Source organism: Schistocerca piceifrons, chromosome 8 (genome assembly GCF_021461385.2).
Source record: "Schistocerca piceifrons isolate TAMUIC-IGC-003096 chromosome 8, iqSchPice1.1, whole genome shotgun sequence".
NCBI lineage: Eukaryota > Metazoa > Arthropoda > Insecta > Orthoptera > Acrididae > Schistocerca > Schistocerca piceifrons.
Genome location: NC_060145.1, coordinates 6553933 through 6566084, shown reverse-complemented (window position 1 = coordinate 6566084; position 12152 = coordinate 6553933). Strand labels below are relative to the sequence as shown.

The following is a 12152-nucleotide window of genomic DNA, read 5'->3' as shown; positions in this document are numbered from 1 at the left end:
GGCACCACTATACAACCCCTATCCTACCCACTGTGTTCCTCCTCGTCCATCCCTCATAGCACCTAAACTTTGCCTAGCTGACCTTTTCAACTTGCCGCATCCGCCTAAACTCCCTACCAACACTCCACCAAATCTAGATGCAAAACATTCCCGAAAGACTGTTGTTAACCTTTCCACCAAATCCCTGAGCTCCACGGTAGTTTCAGTCCTGTCCAAAAATCTCATCTTTAGCCTACACCCAACTTTAACCATGGTAGATTTGTCAAAGACCTAATCTATTTTCCTCCTCTCAATCCCTGCAATGGAAGCAATTCTTTGCATCCATCTAACCAAAACAAACCTAATTTCAACACTGAACCCAGCTTCTCCCAGTTCATACCACCATCCAACCACGATCCTTCCCATTTTCCCCCCTCCTCCAACCTCTCATTGGTCACCTTCCAGGAATTCCTTAAGTCCCAATTTAGCCACACCATCCTTCCCCAGGTCCCTTCCTCAGAATACCAAACTTTCAGCAAAAGAAAGAATAGCCAAACACAATCTCTAAACAAATCCAGACCTAATCATTCTACCTACAGACAAAGGTTCTACCAATGTTGTTATGAATCACAGTGACTACCTGGCAGAATGCCTTTACCATTTATCCAATTCCCCCACCTACAAACTCTGTCGGAATGATCCCATCCAAAGAGGTCCAACACAAACTCTAATGCCCACTTAAAGCCATAGGCCCTCCCCAGAACCTCTCCCCTGCATCCATTTCCCTGCTCACACACCCCACACACATACATCTTCTATATCCCCCCCCCCAAAAAAATCTAGAAAGCCAACGATCTTGGACATGCCGCTGTGGCGTGATTATTGTGCTCCAACTGAAAGAGTTTCAGCTCTCACTGACCAACACCTCCAACCAATTGCCCATAATCTACCGTCCAACATCAAATATAGGAATCACTTCCTTCAATGACTCTCCACCACCCCCCACCCCTTAATGTCTGGATACCTACTCGTCACTGCTGATGCCACCTCCATATATACCAACATCCCTCAATGCCCGTGGTCTTACAATTACAGAACATCAACTTTCCAAACGTCCTTCGGATCCAAACCCACTACCCTCATTCCTTATATACCTTACTAACTTTATCCTAACCTGCAACTACTACTCCTTAGCAGGGAAGATATACAAACAAGTCCATGGCACAGCCATGGACACATGCATGGCACCCCTCTAATGGCAACCTGTTTATGGGCGATGTAGAAGAGACCTTCCCAGCCTTCCAAAATGCCAAACCCTTAGTCTGGTCCAGGTTCACTGATGACACCTTCAAGATTTGAATTCAGGGCCATGGCACCTTGTCTTCATTCCTTAACAACCTCGACACCTTCTCTCCCAGCCGCTTCACGTGATCCTCCTCAACCCAGCATGCTACCTTCCTAGAAGTTGACCAACTACTCTCTGATGGCTCTATCTGCACCTCTGTCCACATTAAACCCAGCAACGACAAACAGTACCTGTGTTTCAACATCTGTCATTCATTTCACATTAAAAAAATCAGCCTGGCCACCCGGGGTTGGTGTATCTGCTGTGACAAGAACTGCCTTGCTGAGTATGCTGAGGGTCTCACCACAGCCATCAAAGACAGGCACCATCCCCCAGACCTAATCCGCAAACAGAATTCCCATGCCATTTCTCCTCGTACCCCAATCCCCCGACCAACCCCAAGAACCTACCACAAAGGAGTGCCCCCCTTTGTCACCAAGTACCACCCTGGACTGAAAAAACTGCATCACATCCTTCGCCAGGGCTTTGATTATCTATCATCACGCCCTGCAATAAGGTAAATCCTATCCGAGATCCTTCCCAGCCCTCCTCAAGTGGCATTCTGTCACCCACACAACCTCCATAACATCCTAGTCCATCCCTATGCCACTCCCAATCCCAACCCCTTGCCACATGGATCATATCCTTGTGAAAGACCCAGGTGCAATACATGCCCAATCCACACACCCAGGATTTCCTATTCCACCCTGCCACAGGTATATCCTACCCCATCAGAGGCTGGACCACCTGCAAAAGCAGCCATGTCATTTACCAGCTCTGCTGCAGCCAGTGCACAGCTTTTTATATTGCTACAACAACCAACCAGCTGTCCACCAGGATGAATGGCGACCATTAAACTGTGGTCAACAGCAAAGCAGACCACCCTGTAGTACAACATACTTGATTTCAATGGCTGCTTCACTATCCGAGTCATCTGGATCCTCCCCACCACCACTGGCTTTTCTGAACTGCGCAGATAGGAGTTATCCTTACAACACCTCTATGTTTGCTGCCCTCTGCCAATGCAACCACACATCTTTCCCCACTCCTCTCCTTTTCACTACATTTTTCCTCTGCCTTTCTGCCCCGCTCTTACACTACTACCCTTTCTCCTTCCCTATCCCCTCCAGATTGCTGCTGCCATCCCATGGGATAGTTGCATTCTGGCCTGAGCTGTCGAAATTGGTGGTCATGTGTGCATGAGGTGTGCTTGTTTGTTTGTATGTATGCATGGTAACTGTTTCTCTCTCTCTCTCTCTCTCTCTCTCTCTCTCTCTCTCTCTCTCTTTTGGTGATGAAGGCTGTGGCTGAATGCTTTGTGTAAGTGTCTTTCAATTGTGCCTGTCTGCAACTTAATGTGTCTTCTTTATGGCAAGCAGAAATCTATCTTTTTCTAGAAGGTGTACGACTTTGCTTCCGCCCTTTTTTCCCCAACATTTGAGGTTTTAGTGGAACAAATTGGTTACACATGTATCAATTCAAAGTACTTTCCATCACTAGCCACTACTTTCTCTCATCTTTTGGGCAGTGTACGAATCCCATCTTTTGGGCAGTGTACGAATCCCGCGTTGAAAAAATTGTTCATCATTTGAAGTGATTCACAAATCAATCCAATCTGACTTCTTCATGAGATCGGAAGTGTTGGTCAGCCAGGCCACAAGCCACTGATCTAAACAGATGATAGAGGGAGCAATGTCTGGAGAATAAGGTGGGTGGGGTAGGACTTCCCATTTTAACGTTTCCAAGTACATTTTGACCTCTTTTGTAACATGGGGTCGAGCGCTGTCGAACTGCAAAATCGCTTTATCGTGCCTCTCACTGCGGCCGTTTTGTCTTTTAATGCTCTGCTCAAACGCATTAATTGCATTTGATAACTAGCACCTGTGATTGTTTCACTTGGTTCTAACTAGCACCTGTGATTGGTTCACTTGGTTCTAACACATCATACTACACGACGCCGAGCTGGTCCGACCAAATGCAGAGAATGATCTTGGAGCCTTGAATATTCGGTTTGGCCATCAACGTGGAAGCATGGCCAGGATTATCCTCACGATTTTTTGCGTTTAGGGTTATCATAATGAACCCATTTTTCATTCCTGGTCACAATGCGATGCAGAAATCCCTTCTGTTTTCGCCTCTGAAGCAACTGTAAACAAACACACAAACGCCATTCAATGTCTCTTGGTTTCAGGTCACATGGGACCCAGGTTCCTTCTTTCTGAATCATGCCCATAGCCTTGAGACATTTTGAAATGGCTTGCTGTGACACTCCCACTAAGTGTGCCATTCTTCTTGAGTTTGACGCAAGTCTTCACTAAGCAATGTCTCCAATTTTGCATCTTTGAAAACATTCTCTCTTCCACCACTATGCGGGTCTACGACATTAAAACAACTTGCAACATGTTCTCTCGCTAATAGCATCCTTACCATACGTACTTGAGAGCATTCATTGAGACTCGGCAGCTGTTTTCTTCATACAGAAACAAAACAGTAACACCTCCCGCAAATGATGAGAATTAGGCTCGTAAACCGACATTTTCAATCAAGAACAACTTTATGATGCAGACACAAATTGACTAATGTTTGAATGAGGTTCTGTTGACTGAGGTCCAAGCTAACTGCCTGACGTCTGCGATCTGATTCTTTCGACCACTACTTACCGTTGTCGCTACCTATTGGCAAATGGCGGAAGCAAAGTTGTACACCTTGTACATTGTTGATATTGCTAAGTGGAGTTTCCATTGTTCCACAACATTGTGATTTATTGTGCAAAATGATCAATGGAACATGAAACTAATTAACTAACTGAATGAATGCACGAATGAAAAAATAAATGTCTTTACTTCCAAGGTATCTTACCACACTTCAGAGTGTGCCAGATGCTCCCTTACATTGGCAGTGTTCTGAGCTCTGATTGTCAGATGGCTCAGTATCCACAGGGTAATTTCTCTCTTTAAGACTATCTTCATTGTCATTATATAAATATGCATTAACGGAAAACCCAGAATTTAATATAATATGTATATGAGGATATGGCATTACTTATGAACTACAATCAGTGCTTAGCACTGGACAGATCAGATGGTGTATCCACTGCCCATGTCACATTCTCCTACTTCAGGAGTAATGACATTACTTCATATACAAATCATATTCAACGTGTGTAGTTTAAGGGGGGAAACCACATTAGGAGGTTTAAGAAAATCAGATTTTTTCTATTGCATAAATTGTTAGCTTAACTATCCAAGAATACGCTGTCAAAATTTCAAAGCGAAATTCGCATTCGTTTAGATTTTATGAGCATAGAACCGAGCGCACATGGCATATGCACAGGTCACGTCCAGAAGAGAATGGGGGCTCAGCTCCGAAAAATTTGAAAAACTAAAAAGCTTGGTGGAAAAGGCAAACTCAAAGTCATTAGTGAAAAAGCTCATCACTTATTATGGACTAGTGATTCGAAGACATAGAGAGAGTGTGCAAGACATGAAAAAAGCAATTATGGCGACATACTATCATAAGATCTCCACAGACGAAAATCCTCAACACGAGTACTGCCCAGAGGGAGAAGACAGCTGGTGTGAGTGGCAGAAACAAACAGCTCTTGGAATGGAAAATGAACTACACCCTACGCCATTGCACCCTGATGTGCAGAAGGAAACTCTTCCAATATATGAAAATTTATCAAGGGAAGAGTTACTGGAGAGATAGTTAGGTGGTCACACACAAAATGCGAATGAAAGTTTTAATTCCACTACTTGGCGATTAGCTCCTGAACACTTGCACTCCGGATTAAAAGTCACTGAATTGGCATCGTATTTAGCAGCAGGCGTATTCAATGAAGGAAATTCATCCCTTCTGATGGTCATGAACAAGGCACGCAAAGCTTCAATCACATGAGCCAGCAGAATTGACTTAGTTCATTGGAATCGAAGGAGGGTCGGAAAGCACTGCTGCAAGCACAAAACGAAGCCTATGAGGAAGGAGGAGGATTACTATAGGGTGCTGGAATCGCAGATTAATCAATAAGCATTTTACATTACACTTCCTTGAATTTCTAGTTTCCAAGAATTTATTTTTCAAACGCATTTACCTCGAAATGACCTTTTTCATATTTGCGTGCAGTCCAACTCAAAAGGTACAGAACCAATCACTAGGAAAATTGGTAGTATTATTCTTTATAAAATTACAAATTATATGAACCAATTTGTGAGATGGTATCATGATTTTAAGGTATTTTTCTTTGCATAATTAGAGTAAAAAAATTGTGAAAAATCTAAGTAAACTGCTCGGACGCCTGCAAACTTTTTAATTAACATTATTTTCACCCGCATTGAGATCCATATTCTTAGAAAATAAGTTATTAATGTAAAATCAAAACCTTTTTGAATGCAGATGAAAATCAGAATGGGTACACTGCATGCAACTGTAGAGTTATACTCACAACCTTCAGTGGAAATCACAGTGTAACTTTGTTATTTTTGGCTGAAATTATTCTAAAAAATTCAGAACAACTGTTCGTAATATGAATGAAAATATGTCAAAATTTAATTAAATTCTAATTAATTCTTCAAACCCCAAAAAAATCCCAAAAAATCAGTGTCAAACAGCCTCCTAACGTGGTTTCCCCCCTTAACTCTTTATTCACAGAATCTCCAATTAAAACAACTATCATTTGCAGCTAACAATTACGTTAATTTCTTTCACCGGTGTGGCATACAAGGACAACAAATAATTTACTACCCGGTTCAATATCAAAGTGTACAAGGCAAATTAATTTAGCTCTAAAGTACTTAATTAGGCAACATTACAGTTTGGAAAACATAATTACCTTTCCCTTAATGAATAGTTTCTTATGACTCTGACAATGATGTACAGTCATTTGTTAAAGCCACAATATACTCTCTCAAAAGGAATTTAATACTGAATGGAAAGGCTCAAAGATTTAAAACTTACCCTGAGTGGTGCACTCATCCTCAGAGCCGAACAATGGAACAACGCCCTTGTCAACCTTTATGCCAGGAATGATGTTGCGCTGCTTTAGTAGCTCCACAAAAGGAGTTCCATCATCTGCCTTCTGATAGAGGGTTTCGTGGAAAAGGATGACACCAGAGATATTTTCACCCACAGAAGGATCCGCTGTGAAAAGCAGCTGTGGACAGACAAGAATGTGATTAAGAGATGAAGAAAAGCTGAGTTTGCTTTAAATAAAACTATCAGTAAATAAGGTTAGAAGGAATGGATGGTAGACAGTAGCAAGTTAAAGCTTTGAGTCAGTTTATAAGGTGTGTTCAAGGCAGCTCAGCCCATACAATGCAAGTGTCTGATTTGAGAGCCATTTTGACAAATTCTTGTCCAGAATGATCAGTTTCTCTAAGCTTCTTTTCTGGTACATAAGTAATGGCCAGTGCCCATCAGTGTGAAAACAAATGTAACTAAAATATTAGTAGCTACTCACTACACAGAAAGTTACACCCACAGCTGCCTCATAATGGTATATAATTCTAATACTAAATTTACTTCTTGTTTCCCATCTGCCAAATGTCAAGAGCTACACAAATTACAACATAACGATACCCACACTGTACAAAAAATAACGGTGTGGGATACACATGAGTCCACACTACAAGCACTGAACACCATAGAAGGAAACTGTATGTCATCAGGGAGTGTCCTATCTGGTGGTGTTGACAACACTTCACTATAACAGGAGGTAGTTTTAGAAAAGAGATAGATCATGAACAGATAGTCTATTTCAATTTAAACATCTTGTCTCACTGTACTTTAAGCCACTTTTTTCCCCAATGCCTCAGGATAACGTGGCCTGGCTATGTGTCACCAGATCTTTGTGTCCTAAGTGGTTCCATGGTAGATAGACAGTTTAACAAATAAGTCTTTTTTAGGTGCATACAACCCTATGTAATTATCAGTGGACTGTTGAGCAGACTCCTGTGTCTGACAGACCGGATGGCAGGTGCCACACATCACATCAGCTTTAGCTAACATGGTATATACTATGCTTGCCCCTACACGTATTACTGACAAGCCAAATCTCCTTGTAATGGATATTCTGAAACATCTACAGATATGTGGGTATTGGTGATTTGGACATAATGCACTCAATATAGCCAGAATTGCATAATACTTCCATAAAAGTTTGTTGTGCCTGCCACTGTTCCTTTCGTGGTCTTCTGCACGCAGCACACTCCTTCTTCCTTTCCACTTTTTTTACCTTTTCACTGGTACAATACCCACTTGACCACTATCCTACTAAAGCTAAGTGTGTTGAAACAAATTTCGGGCTTGCAGCCGGTCAGCGTCCAATACTTCGCACGATATTTCAACTGGGCACCTACCAGTCACTTTCAGGTGAGCCGTCTCAGACTGGCGAAAACGTCCTCCATTCCGCAATATATAGCGTACTGTAACTATTCTGCGCATGCGTCAAAAATTTGATAGATGAAACACACTGCCCGCCGGCAGTGCCTTCACTGGTGGAATAGCGGAACTCAGTCGCCCTCTGCGATGCTGTTTGCCACGGCTGTCAACACACTCTGTTGTCTTCGATTTGAGCAAATCATGGAGATGATGGGATTCCATGCACTGTCCAGCTGGTAGCCGCTGTTATGGTTTAACAGATTTTCTGCCAGTTGTATTTCTACGGATTCTTTAATAATGGAGTCCCAGAATGATGTTGCTGTGGACAAAATCATTGTTTTCTCAAACTCCACTGAATGTCCAGTAGAAATACAATGTTCAGCAATAGCGGACTTGCTTGGCTGCAAAAGGTGGGTAAAACGTTGATGTTCAGTGCAGCATTCCTTCACGGTGTGTGTGGTTTCACCTATGTAAGCCATACCACATTGGCACGGTATCTTGTAAAATCTGGCGGAAAATCTGTTAAACCGTGACAGCGGCTACCAGCTGGACAGTGCACGGAATCCCATCATCTCCACGATTTGCTCAAATTGAAGACGACAGAGTGCGTCGACGGCCGTGGCAAACAGCAACGCAGAGGGCGACTGAGTTCTGCTATTCCACCAGTGAGGGTGCTGCTGGTGGGCAGTGTGTTTCATCTATCAAATTTTCGACGCATGCGCAGAATAGTTACAGTACTCTATATATTGCGGAACGGAGGACGTTTTCACCAGTCTGCGATGGTTCACCTGAAGGTGACTGGCAGGAGCCCAGTTGAAATATCGTGCGAAGTATTGGACGACGACCGGCTGCAAGTCCAAAATTTGTTTGAACAGTCACTTCGCCGGGAAAATTTTAAAATTCACAAAGCTAAGTGTGTCAGTATGTTCTTCAGTAACTGAGCTTTCCACAGCTGATTTACTTTGTAAGAGGTAATTTGCTAGTAGAGGTAAATGGTTCTCCAAGAGAAGTCACATTTCCCACACTTTTCATTATTTTGTTGGATGGTTGATTTGGGGGAGGGGACCAAACAGTGAGGTTATTGGTCCCGTGATTTAGGATGGCAGGAATGAGGGGAGGAACAACACAAACACCACGGTCCAGTCAAGGGAATGGGATAACACGCAAATAAAGAGGTAAAATAGATGTCAGGGTGGTGGGAAGAGGAAAGGACGGGAGAAGGGTGGGTGGAAACAGGGAGAGCAGGGGTGCTCCAGAAATGCTACACGTGGTGGGGCACCAGCACCAGCACCACCACCAAAGCATACTGTCACCCTCACCACACTATACAGGGTGTCCCACTCAAACCTCCCTGATTTCAAGGCCCCAGGAGGGACAATGAAAAATACACCACATTGTAGAGCATCTCAAAGAATTCAAAAATTCCCGCATCTGAAGTGCCAAGTATTATTGCCAGAGTGCAGCACGGTCGCACGAAGTGAAAATGGTGACTCCACGGCAGCGCACACAAAGCAGTAGTGTGGTTTGCAGAAACAAAATCACCAATTACTGTGCGAATAAATTATCATCGTGTGTATGAATGTGATCCACCTGATGTGAAAACAATTAAGGAATGGTGTAGGAAGTTTCTGGCAACATGAAGTGTTCTGAAACATTCTGGCGATGCACGTTACAGAGTTTCAGAAGAGACAGGGGGAGGACATCAGAAAAACGTTTCTCAGAAGCCCACATAAGTCAATTTGTCAAGCACCTACGCAACCTGATGTACCTCGATCAACACTGCATTGTGTAGTTCACCAGTGTCTTTGTATGTGTGCTTATAAAGTGCAAATTCTGCAACATCTGACGCCGAACGACAAACCGTGCTAACAACAATTTGCTGTGAATATGCTGCAGCATACTGACTGGATGCCAGCTTCCTGGAAAGATGTTTATTCTTACATGAGGCAACCATTCATCTATCAGGAAGGGTTAATAGGCATAATGTTCGGATTTGGGGTTCGCAAAATCTGCGCGTTGTCATTGAACATGTTTGTGATAGCCCTAAACTAAATGTCTGGTGCCGGCTAATGCATAACAAAATTGTTGGACCGTTCTTCTTTGTGGAACGTGGATCAGTGTATCTGGAAATGTTGGAGTAGTTTGTGTACCCGCAGATACAAGACTTGCAACCCAACATCATTTTTCAACAAGATGGAGCTCTGCCGCATTGGTCAAGGCTGTTCACAAGTTCCTGGATAGGAAATTTCCCAATCGTTGGATCGGACTCTGAGGACTACCACCATGTTCACCCGACATTATGGCACTTGATTTCTTCATTTGGGGATTTATGAAGGACTGCGTGTATGCGACCAAAGTGGATGATATTCCTACATTGCAACACTGTATCACTAATGCGATTGCAACAACAACAACAACAACAACAACAACAACAACAACAGAGGAAATGTTACAAAGAACTTGGCAAGAAATTGAATATAGACTCAGTATTCTTCATGCTACAAATGGTTCACATGTCGAGGTGTATTTATGATGAATAAATATATTCTTTGAGATGCTCTACAATACACAGATGGCAGGACAGAAGAGCTCCCCTCATAGAGCAGGTGTCCACAGTCACCACACAGAGAATCCACTGTATAATGGGAAGATGAGCCTGAAATGCAAGCACCGAAAGCATCTCGTGGGTGATGGGACATAAGGCTTCACATCACACCAACAACACATAACCAACCTTGACCTTCGGAGGTTATCTCCCTCGAAAGCTAAAATACAGGCTCCAGTATCAGTGCAGTTGTCCTTAAGAGCTTTCAGCACACGCCGAACTAAATGAACGCCCCATCATTCCAGATTGGCCCCGACTTCTTATCGGTTTGAAGGATGAGGTGCCTATGAAAAATGTCTCAAAGACTGGTGAGATGTGGTGGACACCAGGATGTCACCAATATGATCACAAGCACAAAGAGCTGCAGATTGGGTAATAGAACACCTTTTGATCAACAGGGAACCCGACCACATCCTACTGAGAGATTCTATTTTGCCAAACTTGTCTACGATATTTTCCACAAAAAGTGGCAGCTTTGTGGTGGTGAACGTGCCCCGTCTGTTCTAGGACAGACCAGGCAGCTAGGAAAATATTTCAACCCAAGCCTGACATGGCGATCATTGCTGAGAGTTCCAGTGCTCCAGAATGACAAGCAACCACTCCTTGGCGTATGTGGTGAGGCAACAGCTTTAGTATCAGAAATGTGATTCCTGTTTTGTCACAGGGCTCAGCCAGATGGGTACATAACAGCCCCACCACACAGACTGGCTACACATGCTGGTGACCTAGCGGGGCAGAGGGCGCTACGGCGGGGAAGGGACTGGGAGAGGAATCCACACCACGGACACTAGGAAGGGAGCTCTTCCCCAAACGACTCACAATAAAAATAGAAAATTTAGAAGTGGAGGTCAAATCCCAAATGGGACCAAAAGTACCAAAAAGCAAGGATGAAAGAGAAAAGGCAAGGGGATCAAAACTGCAAGACAGGAAATCAGATGAATAGCCAGGTAAACATAAGTAAGAACACAGAGAGAGAGAGAGAGAGAGAGAGAGAGAGAGAGAGAGAGAGAGAGAGAGATAGAGAGGGGGGGGGGGGGGGAAGGAGGGGGCAGCGGAGGAGGAGGAGGGGGCAGCGGAGGAGGAGGGGGAAGCAGGGAAGGAGTTAGGATGGGAAGGGAGGGGCACAGGGAAGGAAATACAGCCCAGGAAGGAAGAATAGGCTGCAATAGCTTGGGGGCCCGTGGACGCCTTGCGCGAACTCACGAAAGAACCTCAAGCCCCCTGTGGGGTTCAGTATTTTGTGTACGGATCAGGGATACTTCCTGAAAAGTACCCTCCTTCCATTTTTCAATGAGACATGAGATATCACATGTGTTCTAACATTGCTTGTTATAGGTCCATCGAGAGTAAGGCATGACAAACTTTAGTCAGCTGGATGTGACTATTGCCCAACAACACACCTGATGGCCTAGACGGTTTTCATTAGCATTAAAGGCTCGACTGCGGTGCTACAAGTTCTGGAAGTCAATTAAAACAATACAACAACCACCTTAAATTTCCGAGCGACATCAAATGGTGCAAACAACCAAAGTAAAAAGTGTTGAAGAGTTCCAATAACACATCCGAAGATTTATGACTAACGTGGATGTGGGAAACACTACTGAAGGGAGGAGAATCTATTAAAAATACAATTTACAGGAAAACTAAGGTTTTCATGTTTGTCTGTCAAAGGTTTATAGAAAGAAAATAATCACACACAAAACAATGGAAGGACTGAAGGCAGAATAGCCTTAAACACAGTTAAAAAGAATGGAAGAAGAAATAACAAGAGCTTTACAACAGTATCGTGGCAATGCTAACAAACCAGGAAGGCTTAGGATTTGATCTGTTAAAAACATGGTTTTTGAA

General features: G+C 43.4%; 1 protein-coding gene across 4 annotated transcripts in view; it reads right to left on the bottom strand.

Moving 5' to 3' along the window:
- The window catches only part of LOC124711172 (fructose-bisphosphate aldolase-like), a 128665-nt gene that overhangs the window by 19468 nt on the left and 97045 nt on the right, over window positions 1-12152 (bottom strand). For all 4 annotated transcript variants that reach the window (XM_047241096.1, XM_047241099.1, XM_047241097.1 and 1 more), the window contains exon 3: window positions 6278-6473. In XM_047241096.1, coding sequence (XP_047097052.1) covers window positions 6278-6473 — 196 coding nt within the window. The remainder of the gene's footprint in view (window positions 1-6277; window positions 6474-12152) is intronic.